The sequence below is a fragment of the Aulonocara stuartgranti genome (assembly GCF_965226115.1).
Source record: "Aulonocara stuartgranti genome assembly, chromosome: 12".
NCBI lineage: Eukaryota > Metazoa > Chordata > Actinopteri > Cichliformes > Cichlidae > Aulonocara > Aulonocara stuartgranti.
Window position 1 is genome coordinate 13,777,133 of NC_138948.1, and position 19,165 is coordinate 13,796,297.

Sequence of the window (19,165 nt, forward strand, 5' to 3'; positions counted from 1 at the left end):
GTAGCTGGTAGTTGCTGGTAGTTGCTTGGCCTACCTAAGTGATCTCTTTTGAAAAGTGGGTGCTTTACCAAAAATCTCTTTGTGATTGTCTGTAATTTGCACAGAAAACACAGATTAAGCAGTAGGAAGACTGAAATGTGGAATGAAAACTGGAAATGGAAAGCATTTTCCTTCAGATTAAAAGATGCCTTTTTTAAAATGTGTTGGTTGCAGTAGTAATGCACATCTTTTACTTTGATGGTGAATGGTCTCTACTGTTTTGCATCACACTTTTGACAGTTGGCAAGTGTTTGCAAACAATGGGAGACCACCGCTGTCTGTTATCAACCCCAAAAATTTGATTTGAAAAGGTTTTTGGTGCAGAAACCTCTTAGCGAACAATTTCACTTAATGACTAACGGCGATCTCCAGCAACCACATGGCAACTGGTTGGAAAAACCGCACCTTTGTCTAGTGAGCCTTTGGTTGCCAAAGTGTCACTGACTGGTCTCCAGGCCTGTTTAACTCAGTCCCTAATCAGACAGGGGGGTGACATTAACAATGCCAAGCCCCAACTTAAAAACCGTTCAACTGGTTAGACTAGCAATAAAATGAATTTAGTGTGCGCCGAGTCTTTGCCTGTGTACTGAAATGAAATGAAATGTGAGGTATATTTTGGCTTGTGTTTATCCCTCTTATTTAACTAAAGCAGCGTTTAGCTGATCCTTTCCTGCAGAGTGCTCAAAGATGAACAGAAACTTGAATATTATTATTATAAACCCAGGGATAAACTTTAAATACCAAGTTGTCTTTCAAAGGCATGAAAATGCCATTCAATAAAAATATAATTGAAACCAAGAACTCAAAATGCAAATAGTTGTCATATTTTTGGTGCTTAACAGATACAGCGAGTGATACACACATGAGGTGGTACTTTGAATTTTTGATTGGGCAATTAAACATTTGCTTCTTAATTGTAATTTCCAAATTAATCTGGGAAAATGTGTGTATTTATTTTATAGCTGCAATTCCCAGGGTAATGTTTTAAAATGCAACTATTTTCAAACGCTGGAGTAGGTTTTAACAGTTGATGAGTGTAAAAGCATTCTTGCATGTTTGTGTGTGCATTGTGTGTGTGTGTGTGTGTTTTTTAACAGAAGTGAAGCTGAAGGGCAAGCTGAGAATTGATGGCTTGCTATAGGCAGAGTGGATACTTCTAATAGTAGGAGTTCCAATAATGAATTTTCTCCAGCTTCCCAGAAAGAGGTTAAAAAGAATAGTGACTTGTTTTTGTTATGAAACGGTTTTGTAACATGGTTATTGAGTTCAGCCTGTCTGCACTACTTATAAATGCAGCACTCTTACTGTACATACAGCTAGACTTTTTGCCTTGAGAGATGTTTTGTTGTAACGAGGACCATCACGGTAACAAAATGAGCCAACGTGTTTATTGCTCTGTCAGCCTTAGGCCTCTCCCTCAAGAGCACAAAGCCATACTAATATGGCGCGATGATGTTGAGGAGGAGCCCCTTGGAAGGCATTTTACTTCATTTTGAAAAACTCAAGGGAGGTGTTAAGGTGTCGTATCAGTGATGTAATGACAGCTTTCAGTTTGCATTTATAGGTAGCAAATATGTCTCCTTGGATTCCTTCACTGTGGCTTCTTTTGTCCAATTTGACATGCAACATAGAGGAGTTGGCATGTAGAAATACATTGGGACTTGAAACCACAAGAGAACTGTTGGAAGGTTTTGACAATGTGGTGTAATGACGCTGCATTTAAGAGAGTAAAGAATGTCTTTTGGCTTCCTCCAAAGTAGCTTCTGATTTCCATTTGACATGTTACAAAGCACTATTGATTGTTAGAGAAGCAGGGTGAAAACCTCTTCTTCAACAAATGGAAACTGCAAAGTAGGGGCCTCCACAAGCCAACACCTCCTGCTCATGCATACTTACATATACACATACACAGTCTTGTGTTTAAAAAAAACAAAAACAAACTAGAATGTGCCACTCTCGAGGGAACTGAGGGCTTAAGCCACCGAATAAATGACAGGTAATTTTCAGTTGAGAGTGGAGCATACAGGCGAGTGAGGCAATCAATCACTTTGGTGATCACCCATGCAGATTTCAGTTCTGTCTGGCATCATCAAGGCTGATGACATCGATAGACCAAGACGAGATTGCTTGACAAGTGTGTGAGAGAGTACTGTTCATATGGTAGGATAGGAGATTGATTTCCCAAAAAAATTAAAAAAAAAAAAAGCACAAAATGTTACCATTGTTCAGACATTGGTGTGATCACTGATAAGTAGGTAGCAGTTACTTTTTTGTGAAATATATGAGAAGGATAGGCCAAGTTTTTTATGGATTTTCTTTCCCCCAAGTGTGTCTGAGATGGCCACAGCTGGAGCAAAGTGGATCTATTGATCCTGGGAGTTTCATTTTTCAAACATAGTCATCTTTCAGAGCCGCCTTCGATTTTTGAAAAATATACAGTGCGCTTTGAGATAATTTTATGGCCTTTTTGTCACAGTATACAGTGGAGAGATGTGAGGAATTTAAAGGTAGGTGGTAGTTTGTGGAAGACGGGTGGCTCTACTTCTCAGACGGGCTGGAGCTATTTACTTTGCTTGACCGCATGTTCAAACAGGGGCTGTGGGTCATAACTTTATATTAATTTGGTATTAATTAGTAATTCCATCAGATGAATTCTATGTAAAATGCTTCCCAGACACATCTTCAAATCGCTTGTTTTGTTCCATCAATAGTCCAAAACCCCAAAATATTATATTGGCTGTTGGCAAAACATAGGCATCAATCATTAGAATTGTTTCAAAACAGCTGTCTGCTGATGAATTTATGACATATTAATCCAGCAACACTTTCAAGATGAATTTCACTGTGTCAGCAGGATCCCCAGTGGATGATTTTAATTAGAAAAGATGAGATTCGATACATTTTAGCTCTTTTTTTCAAATTTCCACCATCTATCAAACACATTTTGACTTGTAACTAACAGTTATTTGCATTAAAAGTTAATCATTTTGTTTACAAAATGTCAAAGAAGTAAAATGACATTGAACCCGAGGCAGCCTTTCCAAATTGATCATTCTGTCAGGCCAGCAGTTCACAACCCCAAAGAAAAGGAGAGAAAGGCTTATAAATGTTTGCCTTTTCCCCTTGAAACCATTGATATAGATAAAATATTGATAAGCAAAAATGACTGCAGATTAATTTTCTGTCACTCTGCTAATCGTTTCACTTCTAGGAAGAATATTGTTTAAAAACTCTGCATTACACACACTGCAAAAGAAAAGGCCTAGCAAAGCTTTTACTTAAGAAGGACTTTCACTAAATTACACTTGGTTGGTTAATCTCTGCACGCCCTCTATTAGCTCTGTGTTTTTATCTATTTATTTGTTTTTATGAGTTAATAATTTGAGTTTGTGACCTTTTGCTTTCTTTGCTTTACCCTCTGGTCCTCTGTCCGTGCTCTTCTTTCTCCTACAATTTTCAGGTCAAAGTAATAAGCCGGAAAGAGGCTGCGAAAGGCGAAAAAACGATTATGAGAGCAACGAAAAGAGCATCACTTGTGTTGGTTGCTTACACTATAACCTCAGAGAAACGGAAAGAGAGAGCGAGAGAGTCAGATGCTATTAGATTATACAAACAAAAAGCTTACTGCCCACAGTGTCTCATCGTGGGTAGTCAAGTGGTCAGGGAGCGGTTATGTCATCACTGACAGTTGATGCCCCGTGTTGCCCAGCAGCAGGCCATGGAAACACCGCACACACGAACAACCCCGCTGGTCTTTAAAGGTCTGCTTGTTGTGTGGACTTGACAACAACACACATACCAACACAAACAAGCCTGTCCTTCTGTTGTGACCCGCTTTGACTTCCACGCCAGGACTCTTCTGCAGGGGATGAGTGGGCGTCAAAGATCGGCCTGTCCTGTCTTAAGTGCAAGTGTAAATGGGAACGACTTGTCTCCTAAAGTTCAACATCAGAGTTGTGTGTCGCCGAGGGGCTTTTATCATGTCGTCCTTTTTGAAAGTTTAACACTGAGTGCTTTAATCGTGGACGTAGCACAATTATTTTATGATGCTAACACAGTGAGTCTTTCTTATGGAACTTTACGCTTCATTAAATAAAAATTATCTGTTGAGAATGTTATTTCATTTGCTTTGAAGTCTTGATCGAAGCAGAAGAACCTTTCATATTTCAGAGGATTTCCTGCAACTGCCAAAGAAGTCACTTCTTATGCAAAGCTGCTGGATAGGCATGAAGATGGATTGTTAATAGAATGTGTTGCAGTGTGTTCAGTAATCATTATTAATCTCTGTGTCGGCGGATTCTTTCTCGGCTCGGCCCAGTGTTCATAAAGCTCGGTTAATTAGACTGATTGATTAGATGGTGATGATTCAGAGCTCTCATCACAGCTCCTCATCCCGTCAGCTCTCTAATAAGATCAGATTGCGCTCATATTCACGTATTCCCCTGTGCACGCACCCACACACACCCACCGAGCTTGTTTAGCCTGTCATGCCACCTCCCCGTCTTTCTCATCTTCGCGACTGGCTGTCTGTCACATACATATTCAGACAGGATTTACAGGCATGAAAGAAGCAGCCAGGCTTGCCAAAGCTATACACTGAAGACCAGAAGCTACATTATGTTAACATGAAAAGATTGCAAATCTCTCATTCGCCCTTATTCGCCTCTCCCCTTTCTTCTCCCTTGTCTCTCACTGCTATCCATCCTGTTTTCCAGTCTCATCATGTCTCATAAATATGACTTGTCTCCCTGTTTAGCCAAGAAAAACATTGCAATGGATAGCGGGAGTTTAGGAACCTCACATCTGTCTAGACTGTACTGTGTTCTTGACCTACGTGTGCGCTCCATGCGTCTTTTTGTGGACCTTTGTGATTACTTTCATGTCTGTATGGAAAACAGCATACACACAAATGTATTCGCAAACTTAAATGTGAATCAGCTTTGCTAAAGCTTTAGCAGCAGATCAATATTCATGCACAGCTCCAAGCGAACCGCCCTGCACTTAGTGCACAGTGCCTGCTCATCAGCACAGTAAAGAGACTCTCCCTAGCTGTAGTAAAAGTTTATGACTTTCCGTGTTGCTTTTGTCTCCAGGCAGCGGATATTACAGAGGATGATAAGTATTCATTTAGATTTTTGCCAGATCACCAGTCCTTCGTGTCAATACAGCCCATCTGAGCTCTTTAAAAAAGAGACAAAGTTTGGTGTGTGTACATGTGTGCGCATCTAAATGTGTGTGTGTTCCAAGGCTGTGATGAACCCAGTGCAATATCACCCCTAAGAGAGTATTTATGGAGAAAATGATTACCTTGGAAAAAAACAGAACTTTGATGAAAATTGTCCCACTTCAATTTGTACCTGGAAGGCTTGCAGTTGGTGTCCTTGTTTATGGGTAATATTGGAAACCTGTAAAACTCAACAGTACCAGATGCTTTCATAAAGAAATCACAATCATCAGTGGGTTTTTGTAGTGAGCCTGAGCTTCTTTTTCCTGGAAAATGGTAGCGCATGAAAAACTCGGACTGCAGCTTTGACGAAATTTTGCATGGGTATGTTTTTTTTTTAAATAGAAGGCCATATTAAACAAAGTATTGACCTGCTAGGCCCTGGAGTGAGTATTAGGCTGCGCTGTCATAAATCTTCTGAGAGGTAAGACTACTCTCTAAACCTGATCGTCCATAGCTTTTTAAGCTCCCTTTGAATCCCACCTTCACACTAAGCAAAAGTAGATACTCAGTACCTTAATCTTCCCTTATATCTCCTTTTTCTTGCAAAATCGATTCAAATTTAATTCCATGGTCCACTCAGTTGTCTAGCCACCATCGCAGTTTCACTGTGTCTACACAGAAAGCAGAGCATGAGCAGCATGTTTAGCAGAAAAGCAGCAGTGAGCTCTCTGTCTGTGTATTTTCACAGTAGGCGTTTAGATGTTGAGTGTAGGTTATCTGTGTTTTGGAAGTGCGCACAGCCCAATGCACAGTGACAGGTGGATGGGAGGTCACGCTTCACACCGACTGGCTCCAGTAAGTAATTAACCTACTGTATATAACAAAAAAAGGATGTAGCCACCATTGGACACACATTGGCGTCCTGTTTTTGAAGCCTTTAGCATTGTAGTCTATACGATCTTGTTTTTTCCAAAGCTAGAAGTAACCATATGTGGAAAAAGGGGTTAAACGCTAAGCTGTCTGCTGGCAGTAACAGCCAAAGTGCAAACGTACTCTGTGTAAGGGCATCAAACAAACAGATATCGGGTAATTTGTGCCAGTAACCTACCAAATAGCTACTAGCAACTGTGAAAGACACTGAAAGTGACCACAGCCCAGATAATGGGAACTTTAAGGCTCAATGCAACTCACATGGGTGAGTTCACTTCCTGTATAGTTGTCATGAAGCGAAGAAATTGTTAGTAGACCAAATCCAGTTTTTTTTTAGACCAGGCTGTAAAAGTGTTTATTGCTACTGAAAGAACATCAGGATTGACTCTCTTTTGGAACCAACCTCAAACAGGCCACTGGAGGGACTGCAGTTTTTAGCACCTTCCCATTAGCCTTTTTTATCACCCTGTTAGGTTGCTTGATTTTGAGGGGGGAAAATTAGTTTTTCCAAGAAACTCTGTTTCCTCATGTGTATGCGTTGGATGAATAACAGTCTCTCTCGGTGATTGAACTGGCTTTATCTGGCTTTATCTATGTGTGTGTTTCTGAAATATGTCTGTAAGAAAGCAAGAACTTGTGGAAAGATGTATTCACGATGTGTTGTTTTTTTTGGTAAAGAATGAATCGTTTTAACGGGAGATGAAAATGAACAAAATCTGGAAAGAAAACAATCTTTCTGATCTTTCGGTTTCCATCTCTTAACCTGACGTTTGATGGAGGCAAACAAGTTGTATGATTGACCGTATTGACAAGCTTAAATAGCCTCATTGGATGAGAAGTGGCCCTTGGGTGCTGCCACAGCGTTTTGAAAAGAACAGGCGGCCAGACAAAAAACCACACATTCATGTACAGCACTACCCCTTTTTGCTACCACAGCACTCTTAACAATTACCTTCCCGCTCTTTAACACACACATGCACGCACACGCACACACACAAAGGCTATCTTTATGACTGCAGCATTTCCACCATTCCAGCTCGCTGTGTTTTTCTGCTTTCCTTACCTCCTTCACCCAGAGACCATTAAACTAGATCCCTTCTAAAAGGCTTTAAGGTCTCTCTTGGCTAGCCACTACTTCTCCAAAGCTCTGCCATGACTTTTTTCATGTTTTTAAATCAAAGTCCATGAAAAGTTGAGGGGGAGGAGTGGGAAGCAAAGAGAAATTTGGGATGGGTTTTTGTGTTTGTGGGTTGGAGACAAATCTTAGTTATAAACCCATATGGTGTTACTCACATTTACACAGGGACGCACACATGCACGCACACTCACATACACGGGCTTAATCTGATACGGTACATGGCCTCCTGGCCTGTTCTGCTCTGGTGGGATTTAAGTTTTTTTCCTTCCCTGTCTCCCTTCTCACCTGCTGAGAGTTACTTTAGATTTGTAACCTGCTCTCTTGTGCGTCCATACGCGTGCGCACACACTTGACTGCACCCACACAGTCCTGCAACACAAACAGCCGTATGAAAGACAGTCTGGAGGTGGCGTCTGCTATGACTCCTTGACTCCCTTACAGAAGGTTCTGATTTAGGGATCGAGGTGGTGTGCGGCTTTTTGATTTTGCTGGTAGTCAACCTGAAAATGTTTTCCTTGATGGTTTTTTGGCAGAGGCCATGTTGGGAGAGCTGTGGCCAGCTCACTTCTCCTACCAGCTGCTCAGATTAGGCTGGTCCAGCTGGAGTTTTTTAAGTTTCATACTCAAAAGACAACTCTGGTTTACTCTTCTCCATATCTCTACCTGGCCCTGCAGATCCGGATCCATATGCATCAGTGTCTCCAAGTGGGATAGCTGACTCACCTTCACTTAATCTTTCCTGACTGAGTGGGGAAGGAAAGTGTGGTGGGTTCAACCTGAGGCACTTTTAAGGTGCATCCAGTTATTGATTGTGCTGAAAAACCACACTCTGTGCAAAGCTCAAAAAGTACTACAGCTTGTATATACAGCAATGTCCAGGAAGAACACTTGTTCTGTTTTGTAGGATTTAAATATCACACTGGAAAAAGGAATTCCTTCAAAAGCTGCACCGAACCTCATATACTGCCCTCCTTAGCACTCCTTTTTTGATGATTCAATCTATTTACTCTAAACAGGGCATAATGTTTAAGGCTTCTTAAGAAGGTGACTGTGTAGGTTCTAAATTACCCAAGTCATACAAGTGTTAGGCGTTTGAAACGAAGGCAGGAATGGGACTTCTTTTTTTGGGATTGTGAAGATGTTTCACGTCTTATTCAAGAGGTTTTTTTCAGGTCTAAAACAACTGGGATTTAACCCCTAGTGGTTTCGCTCTCTTGGAGGCAATTCCGTTTGTCGACTCATTATTGATTATGTGAGTAGTCAGATGAGCCAAGGTGTGTGTGGTTGATCCTTGTGAAAGGAAATTCCCTCCGTAAAGGGATGTGGACTAGAGCTCTTCACACGTCAAACTGTTGTCAAAATGAGCTGAACGTTATGGATTTGTGTTGGCAATATACATATATTGTTTTTAGGTTTTGTTTTGGGGTTTTTTGCCTCAGGTGTTGACACAAGTTTGTGTCATTGATATCACAATATGACTTTATAGCGGATTATAGCAGTAATACAGAGGAAGATTCTGATTCTGATATCCTTGCGTTCTGTAGTGTAGAAAATCCTCCTGTCGACGTGCAACATTAAATATAGATATAACTCTGCATGCGGGTTGATCAATAAGAATGTAATCTACAGCCACACTAGCAGGTCTGTGAGAATATTTGTCATTTTCAGAATGTTTTGCTATGTGCAAAAATAGAAAGTTCAAATGGTTAATATTACCTTTGCAGGTATTCGATTCAAAGTACAGGACAAATTTCAGCTTGATACGCGCACTACATTTTAAAAAAAGTTTGCTGTTTATTCCGCAAACTATTTCTGAGTCCTGATTTAAAACCTAATGAAAGTAGAGACAACTACCACCCACAGAGCACAGTTAAATATGGTAAAAAGTGTAATTTTCAAACGCCAGCTTTTGTTTTTACCTGGTAAAATTAGATGCTCAGAGGTCTGCTCCTGGATCATCTTTTTAGTTGCTGGATTATAACCTTAAAAGCTATTCTTACATTTTCAGTCACACTTCTTTAGGAACTATTTTACACTTTAAAGGCACTTTAGCTCCATACTGATAAGGTGAAAGACAAAGCTTTATGCTTCATACGAGGTGTTTTGCCCAGATAACTTGACTTGGTGAAAGATAAATGGACACCTTGTTCTTTCTTTTTGTGATTTCTTTACCCCCTTGAGTTTTCCATCTTACTCTACCTCGACTCAGTAACCTTTAAAGCAGCCTTGTGAGGGGGAGCGGGGCAGGGAAGAAGAAAGAGAGAGAGCGGTGTAAGGGTTTGAATGTAGGACAGCATCAAGGAAATGAGGAGTCTACAAGTATATAGAATGATCAGTAAAGAATTACAAATAAGTAGTTTGATCAGCCTCAGACGTGACACTATGGGAATAGGTTGCTAGTATTAGATGTCTGATCACAGTTCTACACTGACAAGAGGTTTGGCCATAGAGGACATGCAGTACTGTGCAGGAGTACAGTGAAAACTGTGGAAAAATCTTACTGACTGATGATGCTGCAGTGAAGTAGTTTGCAGTAGTCTTCTATGTGTCCCTTTGAGTATTCTTAAACTATCCTGCCTTTCAGTGTTTTTTAGGCATGAGTGCTTCTTCCAGACTTCTAGTAATTTAGAATAAAAATATGGAGCTGTTTATTTCCTTTGAAACATATCAGATATATTTTAGTCTCAGTGCGCTGAATCTGATAAGGAAATGTTGGTGTCTGGATGCATCCATTCCTATTTTATGGGCTTTTTGACCATATTCCGATTTACTTTTCCTGACTTGCTTTTGGGGAATCTCAAAAGTAAATATGGATGATTTTGACAGAGACGCCTAGAAAGCATGATTATTTCTCTCTAATGTTCTTTGTTGTTTGTTTGCTTTGTTTTCTCAGTTAATCAGTGCTGTCAGTTCTCTCTCCTTTTTCTCCTCTTATTTTGTCTTTGTGATTGATGAAGAATTTGAGGAAGCGCCGAGGAAGCCGACAGAGAGGACAAACAATCTTCCACATATTGTTGCGGTGTTGAGTGTAGTGAAGGAGGTGAAGGTGCTATAAATGCCCATATTGATGACTACAGTGGAAGCTGGTGGAAATGTTCTGCTTCCCTATTGATCTAAGATCCATTATGAGCAGTTAGTAGACAGCTGGGTGAATGATGGGGAACGGTTTATCCATCATAAGTCGATGCCCACAGTGCTTGGCACACACTTTTGACTTCTTTTTTCCTTTTCTCCCCTCTGATTCTCCTTTTCTCTTCTGTTGATCAACACAAAGCCTGTTGGAATAAGAGAGCAGACATTTTGGCTCAAATCTGACAGCACCAGTCTGTACACGCTACTGTTGAAAGGCACTCTTAATAGATTTTTTTATTCGTTATTTATTTATTAAGCTGGCAAGGTCATCTTTAACAGCAATCTGCACAAGACAGAAAAATGGGAATCCTGATGTTTTTCACTCTGATTTTAACATGTTGACTCTCAAAGTCTGAATGAATGAAACATGTTGAATGAATCCTTCTCTGCTCTTCTGTTTTCCAGGTCACTGATCAGTCTGTGCGGGCAGTAGCAGAACATTGTCCCGAGCTGCAGTTTGTCGGCTTCATGGGATGCCCCGTGACCTCTCAGGGAGTCATCCATCTGACTGCGGTGAGTATGACAGCTATTCTTTACTTGCATTGCTGTAGTTTACCTTGAGTCCTCAGTGAAGGCCCAATCTTCTGAGCTCCATCAGTGTGTTTACTTACAGTAAAGTAAAAGTGCATCCCGTTGAGCCACTTTAAAGAAGACTAATTTCTCTTTTTCACAGTAATTACTTGTAGCAGTAAATGTCACCACAAGTTCTGGCGTGACCAACATTTTTGTCTAATCCTGTTACTACAGGTCAGCTCTGTGCATTGCCACAGGCCATGCATTGTCACCAGGGGGGAAGTTTAACTTTTGGAGAGTAAACTCTGTATGCCGGTGTGTATTTTATCTCAGACTTAGTTTTGAAGTTATTTCTCGTTAACTTTTAAATCTCATGAAAGCCTAATGAGATGAATCCTAATAATACACTGCTGTTCTGACTACACCCTGCTGTTTGGATATTACCATGCTAATGAGCAGGGCTCCGTGCTTAAAGGCGTTCCATGCCATATAAACATGGACACACATGCACCCACACACGGTGATTGCCTGAATTGAATTCACCAGAAAAACACTGCACCTTATTTTTCCTCTCATTTATTTCTTTTCCCCCAGCCTAACACCCACATAGGACGTTTGTGCACCCACGTGCAGATGTGCATGTCATGTCCACGTCCACGCATGCTCGTGTAATACAATTCCATTTGCGTTCGATGTACTCCGGTGTACACTTGAGTGTGCGCGTACCTCTGTGGACCTGTGTGCTCCCATTCCTCCTCAAATGCAATTACAGTTGTGTTAATAGGACTGAGGCACCCGATGCCACGCTGCATTATTAGATTAAACAGCAGATTAATTTGTGCTCATGCTTTTGGCCCCCTATCATCTCTGCAGCCTCTGCTGACCTTGGCCATGGTGTTGTAGACAGACAGTAATGAAGCCAGCCAGTCATAACAGCATTAGCATACATGGAGGTGGACGCGTACATACACCTCCGCCCTCACGCACGCACACAGTCTAGCACACCTCATTATTATTTATTACAGTATTAACCAAGGTGAAGTTTTAGGAGTTCAGGTGAACAAGTTCATAATTCTGATAATGTTTATATATATATTTTTTGAAAGATGCAGATTTGTCACACAAGGCGAGGCTAAAAGTCCTGGAAGGACAAAAACAAAAACCAGATTCATAGTAGCTTGTTTTGATCGTGTGGTCGCCCAGTCGACATCAACTGCACATGTTAAAATTTCACAGACACTTTTGGCTTAAAATTGTCTGGTAGTTGTGTTATTGGCAGTGGTTCGCAACTCTACTGGTAAACGTACAGTACCTCCGGAGAAGCTATGGAGTGGACTTTGTGGTAAAACTTTTGTTTACTTTTGTCTTCGAAGTACAAAAAAACGCTTTCAGCCTCATCACGTCTCTCATTATGCGATGTAACCCACGTACACACACAAAAAAATATATAAATAAAGAATATGTTGCATTATTGTAACAATAACAGCAAAATAGTTTAACCAAACCCCACTCTTTAATTGATAAGAAACTTTATGCTGTAATTGAGCTATATGAGACTGAAGAAGACTCGGATGGAGTGAGGAAATGTTTCTCCCACTGAATCAATTTTCTGGGATTTATGCTTGATGTTAATGTAAAAAAACCAAACAGCTTGGTCAGTATGTTATTACTAAATGATTCCAAGCGCTCAAATTCGAACTATACCGTAACTATATTTGATTGAGAGCGCTTCTTCATTCCTTATTCAAAATGTAATGGCGCTCGTTCTTGTTGCTCACAATTAAATCAAAAATAACTCGCTTTTTCTCGAAGGGAGTTGCTATTTAAGCGCTGGAATGATCTTAAATTCTGAAATATGGCAGGCTGGAAATGTTTCAGAGATAACATTTTATTCATTTGGTTTGATTCATCTCTTTCTGTTTCTTTTCTCGTAGCCTCCGTTTTGCTGTCTCTTCCTCTCTCCATCCCTCTATAATCTCTGACAGTAATTATCTCATTTAGCAGTTGATTCCTCCTCTCATTGATTCCCACTCGGTCCCAGCCACTGTCGACTGAAAATCATATTCTCTCTTTTAGAATCGTTGCATTTCTGATGACTCCGTGGACCCGCATGCCATTCCAGGACTGTAGCGCTGCTCTCTTGTTCGATTATTGCGCACTCCCTCCCACTTTCTTCCTCCCTCGATCGCTCTCTCTTTCTCTCCCTCTTGCTGATAATCTTCCTATCCTCCTCACTTGCTACTCAGCTATGTGCAGGAAAAAAAAGAAAGAAAAGAAATCCATTACTTTTATTAACTTCTCTCTTATGACACACTCATTTCAGATTGATAGCCTTTTTATACCGACATTTCAGAAATTAATGTATGAGAAAATCAATTGAAATCATATTTTCTAAATCAAGTGAGCCGATGGTAGAAATAGGCCACCCGCGGCGATAAGTTCGATGCAGATGGTCTGTAGAGTAACTGTAAAGCTGTAGCATTTACGCTCCTCTGATGGTTTTGCCGTGTTTCAGTATCACAGGAGCTGTGCTGATCCGCGCTGATGTGCAACACAACTCGATATTTGTAGCGAGGCGCTGTTTGATAAATCATCATCTTGTTAATAACTAAAAGGCAAAATCAAGATCTCTGCTGGCTGTGAGCGTAGAGCTTTCTAATGGAAAAACAAGTAACACTTTTCCTTTCTGGCTGTAAATTAAACATTATATGCTGTTTCAAACGTGAGAACAAAAACTGATGATTTTAAGAGTAAACGTGTGTCTAATGTGGCTTAGTGTTTTACTGTGCCAGGGATATACTGTAAAAATGTCTTTACGGCTGCTTTTAGATTAAAGCTCAAAGTTGGCTCGAAGCTCTTGACATTAATAAAAGTTTTATTGATGAGGCTTGTCACATCCCAAGGCTGTATAATGGATACAAAACATCTTGGGGTGGAGGCTTTGTGGGTGTCCCCAAGCTTTCAGCGATTCGGCGCTCTCCCTCTCGGCAGCTAATTTGAGAACTTTATGTATATGCGTTCGTCTGTGTAGATCTGCTTGGAATTAATCATTTTCCTAATTCGGTTTCAGAGGGTTCACCCTTTAGTGAAGTCTGCGAGAAGCTGCAGAGGTGGAAGCACAATAGGTTTAGTGTGTGCGTCTGTGGTTGTAGGCGTAAAAGGGTGGAAGGTTCGCTCTGCAGATGCGATTGTGTGTCTGTGCGTATCGTTGAGAAGATAGATTTGCGTGTATCTGAGATGGGGATGCATGCTGTGTTTTCTGTGCTGTCTCTTTTCCTCTCTGGCAGTCTCTGATGCACTTTGCTGTTACCTGCACCAGCAGAGTCATTATAAAACTCTTTAAACAGTGCCGTTACCTGTTTATGTCTCTTTCTCTCTCCAATCTCTATCTGGCTTTAGTCTTTGTCACTCAGTATGTATCTCTTTGTCTTTTACTCATGCGGTATGTGTTTTTGTCTTTCTCGCTCACTCACACACACACACACACACACACACACACACACACACACACACACACACACACACACACACACACACACCCTCCCTCTGTCTCTCCATCTTCCTGTCAAGTGGTGCTCTTTTCTTCTGGTAGTGATTAAGTCCAAGGTCGGCTCTATCAGAGAGCCAGTGTTTGAGAGCAGCTCTGGGTGCCAGAGAGCCTTCATTCCCCGGGCCTTAGATGTCCCACTGATGGCTTCCCTTTGCTTGTCATGCCTACTCACAATGCTCCTCCTCATACATCAGCCTATCGCTGCCCTAAGACACCGTGGGCCTCAAAATGCCTTTGTGTGTGTGTGTTTGTGTGAAAGTTCCTGCCCAAGGCAGAGGGAGATGAGGCCAAACACATAACAAATGGAGAGACTGTTGAAGAATGTGTCAGACATGAAAAGGGGTATATTTGGAGACTGTAATAACTATGTGTTGTCTTCCTCTGATGTGCAGAACTTGGATGTTTCTGGTCTTAATTTGGGGCCTTGTAGATTAATTCAGCCGTGCTGCTCCAGTGGTTTTTGTTGTTCTTCCTGAGAAAAAGTTAGGACCTTTGAGGAATGCTCTCTAAATTTGACAGAATTGGACCGTGGGTAATACCTCATTCTCTCTGTGTGTTTATGAGCAAATAAAACAGTCTGGTTTATGACAGGGAAGCTATTTAATTTCATATCCATCGTGGTGGCTCAGTGGAGTGGTTTGCACTCGCTACATCTTGACTTCAAATTTGGCTTACAGCATATGAATGAATGAAAAAAGAAAGAGTGGGAGAAAGAAGTAAGAAATTATTGATTTCTTTTAATTAAATTTTTTCTGTTAGTTCCCACAAGCAGAATATTAAAAAAAAATCACAAAGGTTAAGATACAAGTCTTCACCCACTGCCACCTGGGAGCCCTCCACTCCGCCGCTCTCACCCCACATCGAAAAAAGTGGTGTCTGCCGGCCTCTTATCGCCCCCCTCACTGGAGCACAGAAAATACATAATCAGAGTGCCCTGTGTCAAACTGATAACCCCCAACACAAACCAAGAAGTAAGTGTGTTTGTGTTCACATTTATGTGTACATATGTGCGCGTCACTGTGTACTCGCACATCTGTGTTGTGTCTCAGGGGTGGTAGAGAGGATAAAGGGGAAAGAAGCAGCAGAGGGGATTTGGATGGAAAAAAGGTAATAGGGTTGTGGGGGTCGCAGAATGAGTCGAAAAATTGTAATAATAATTTTCTTGACTGCTGTATGGAGGAGATTGGGGGATTTATGAATATAATGAGGAGAGAAGAGCCTAAGGATGATGTGCGTCTCTTGCAAGAGTAATTGAAGAATAATTCATTTGGCTGTAAGACTTTTAACTCAGAGACAGACAGAGATAGAGAGGTTTTTGACCTCTGGAGGGAGGGATATCATGTCTCATTATTGGCCTAACTAGTGTCACTGTGCCGTGACTGCCAACCAGTGCTGTCACTTCGGTTTGTGCGTGCGTGCATGCGCGCGTGTCTATATGGCCATTTGGCAGGAAAAACCAACCGTCTCTATCTCCTTGAGCTTTTTCCTCACCACTGAGTTTGTTATCAAGACCAACACATGCAGGATTAGTGACTGAAAGGGAGAAACAGAAAGTGAAAAGGGGGGTAGGAGAGGGAAAAGAAGTGATAGACAGTAGATTGGCACGCGACAGATAAAGAGCAGAGTTAACCACACACACACACACACACACACACACACACACACACACACACAGGGATCAGCTCACTGGTCCATGGCTGATGCAGACAATGTATTTGTGATATCAGATCCATGGCCTGTACCATTTTTCTTTTTTGTTGCCTCAGTCCTTTTTCAAATATTCATATCATTCTGTCTGCTCAGGTCTGTATGCTATTAAATGCGTGTGTGTGTCTTTCAGAGTGTGTGTCTGGGAGATTGGGGGGGCTGGGCCATGATTTAGGCTTACCGCAGAGGGATTGTCTCGACACAGCTTTCTTCTGTCTGACTGAACTGTCTGGGATGTTCCGATATGGAGGAAAAAAAGCCGACAAAGACGGCGCGTGCATGCATGAGTGCGCACTCGTATTCACCTAGCGACACCGCTGCCATTCGTCCCACCTTTTTGCCCCTGCTTCAGCCTGTCTCGCACAGTCCCAAACACATGCGGACAGCCGAGCAGACACCTCAGCAACACCTTGTGACTTTGACTTCTTGCTCAGGACTTTGAATACACTTGAAAGTGACTGGCTAAACTTTGTCTAGGCGATTTCGACTCGTCTCTATTCATGTTTGGCGGTCTTGGAATTTAAATGCTGATAGTTTTACTTAAAAAAACAAAAACAAAGAAAACAGTTTTTGCAAGCATGGGCTGTTTTTTCTTTGGTACATTGAGACCTGTTTTAACTGACCAAATTCACATAGTAAATCTTGATGTGGTTAAAAATTTACTACAGTAATGAAACAGCAGCAGCTCATATTTTCCAAATCGAACATGTTCGGTATTTATGACTAAAACAATGCTCACTCTGTCTGTGCTTTTTAAATGTCATCCCACTTCATGTCAACTGGGATACTGAGGTTGATGGACAACTACAGCCATGAACTCATGCTGTTTTTGTGCCAGCACTCAAACCATGACATCATATCCTCTGTACGGGGTCTACCAGGCCTCAACTTCCTGCTTGGCATCGTCAGCCTTGTGTAAATATATGTAGTAATGGCACAGGTAGTTATAGCTCCGTAGTCTGGCACGAACCCCCCCCCCCCCCCATTTAACGTGATATTTTGTATTTGACCTCCGACTGAGGCTTTTCATTTTCTTTTCTTTCTTTTTTTGGGACAAAAGCTTCTAATTAGAGCAGGCAAAAGCCAAACGGCTTGTAGCGTGGCGATCTCAACTGGTCATGTGGAGTGAATTAAACAACCTCTTTTTATAAAAACATGTTGCTGCACCTTCAACAGCTTTCAGCTTTTGCCATTTGTCTTTGCTTTTCTTTTTCTTTTTGGATGGATGAGTTTGAGCAATACATGAATTGATTTGGCGCCGGAATCTCATTAAATTGAGATTCACATCCTTTGTTGTGATTTTCAGATTTGTCACATTTTACGTTTTCAGTGTTGTTTCTGCTTTGTAGGAAATAATGAAATTGAAGTTTGATTTTTACGACTTTAGAAAAATATATTCATTGGTATTGAAGTTTAAAATATCTCGTCGTTTCCAATATGTATTTAACTACTTATGATTACAGTAATTCTTTCATAACTATATCTTTAATATTGCTGTAGATATAAATAATTATATTGTAACGTTTGTCGTGCAGTTATTTATTCAGACAGTGATTAACAGACAGAGAAAAATGGGAAATTCTTGTATTATAAGGGCAGAAATGACAAAAGAAAACAGTCTATAGAAAATAAAGTAAAATAAAGCACCTAAACTGGCTCAATAAAATGGAAAAAGAAATCTCAGTAAGTGAAATAACTGAGATTCATAGCAGAAGGGCGATACAATACAGTGATATTACAATATTGTATTGTAATATAATATAATATATTGTATTTGTTTAAGCAAAAGTCCATAAAGGTTTGCAAAAATAATTCTTAAATAGGCAAAAATAAAACTGTTCATTATACATGATTGGAGCGTGTTATAGCATTCAGTTATGGGAGCAGTATTATTTAAGTATCATGCCAACAATACACTGTAGTGCTCTAATGGTTTCATATATTTTTTAATTGGGCTCCCTAATCTATGCCAATACAATGTTTTTGATACATTTGTAAAAACTCACTCTGAACCTTTAAATGAAAACAGTTGAGTCTAAAGTAAATTAGATGGAAGTAAAATTTATTCAATGTGAGCTATAAGTTCTTCGAAATTGTAGTTTATTACAGTGTTTCATATGACTCTCCTTAGATGCTTTGCACCACTGAATTCTGTCCATGTAAACATGGGTTCATATATTATTCCTATAATTGCTGTGCACATAAATTCCTGCACCATGCATGTGTTTGCGGGGCGGGAGCGACACGCTGGCCTCAGAGCAGCTGGATTTTGTAGGTTTTCCCTGTTTTTTTATGAACGGCATGAATAATTATCCAGGTGTTGCTGCCAACTCAGAGGAGACGAGTCAGACTCTGCCTAGTTACAGACCTCAGCCAACGAGGAGAAAAACCTGCCGAAACACTCACCAAATCCCTGCTCTGTATTCTCTTGCTCTGCGCCTCTCTCTCTGTCTCTCACTAGTTTTCTCTCTGTGTGTTTTTCCTCTGTTTCGGTCTCTTTTGCCCCGGTGTGAGTTTGAAACTTGTTTTCTTTCTCATCTCGCTCTATAACTCGCATGCTTTCTCCTTGCCCTTTTTCTCCATTTATTTATTTGTTCTCCCTTTTTTTTTGATTCACACAAATACTTGGGTGTAAAACAAGCTATAATATGAGAGGAAGTTATTAAATACGCTGGGAGTATTAAAGCCTTTCACGTCTAAATCAGATTATATCTATCAGCAGTGCAGAAGCAAACACTCGCACTGTAGCCTTGTTTTTTTTTTTTGTGAGACTTTTTATTTAATGGATGTTTTTCTTTTGGCAGATGTCTGCTAAAGTGTGGAATTTATTCTCACGCTTGGATAAACAAAGTCTCAACCGTGACTCTGTCTCTTCCTTCTCAGGAAGATTTCTGCTAAGTTTTTAGTATTTCTGCAACCTAGCTACACACTCAGCCAATCAAAACTCACACTGGTTGGCCTGATTTCTCATTGGTTGTCCACATCAATG

General features: G+C 40.7%; 2 protein-coding genes across 4 annotated transcripts in view; one reads left to right on the top strand and one right to left on the bottom strand.

Annotated features, from left to right (window-relative positions):
- The window catches only part of smyd1b (SET and MYND domain containing 1b), a 432,389-nt gene that overhangs the window by 154,808 nt on the left and 258,416 nt on the right, over positions 1-19,165 (bottom strand). The gene's annotated exons all lie outside the window — the stretch shown is intronic.
- Positions 1-19,165, top strand: part of fbxl17 (F-box and leucine-rich repeat protein 17) — a 226,453-nt gene that overhangs the window by 63,856 nt on the left and 143,432 nt on the right. For both annotated transcript variants that reach the window (XM_082553440.1, XM_082553439.1), the window contains exon 7: positions 10,812-10,919. In XM_082553440.1, the coding sequence (XP_082409566.1) occupies positions 10,812-10,919 (108 nt within the window). The remainder of the gene's footprint in view (positions 1-10,811; positions 10,920-19,165) is intronic.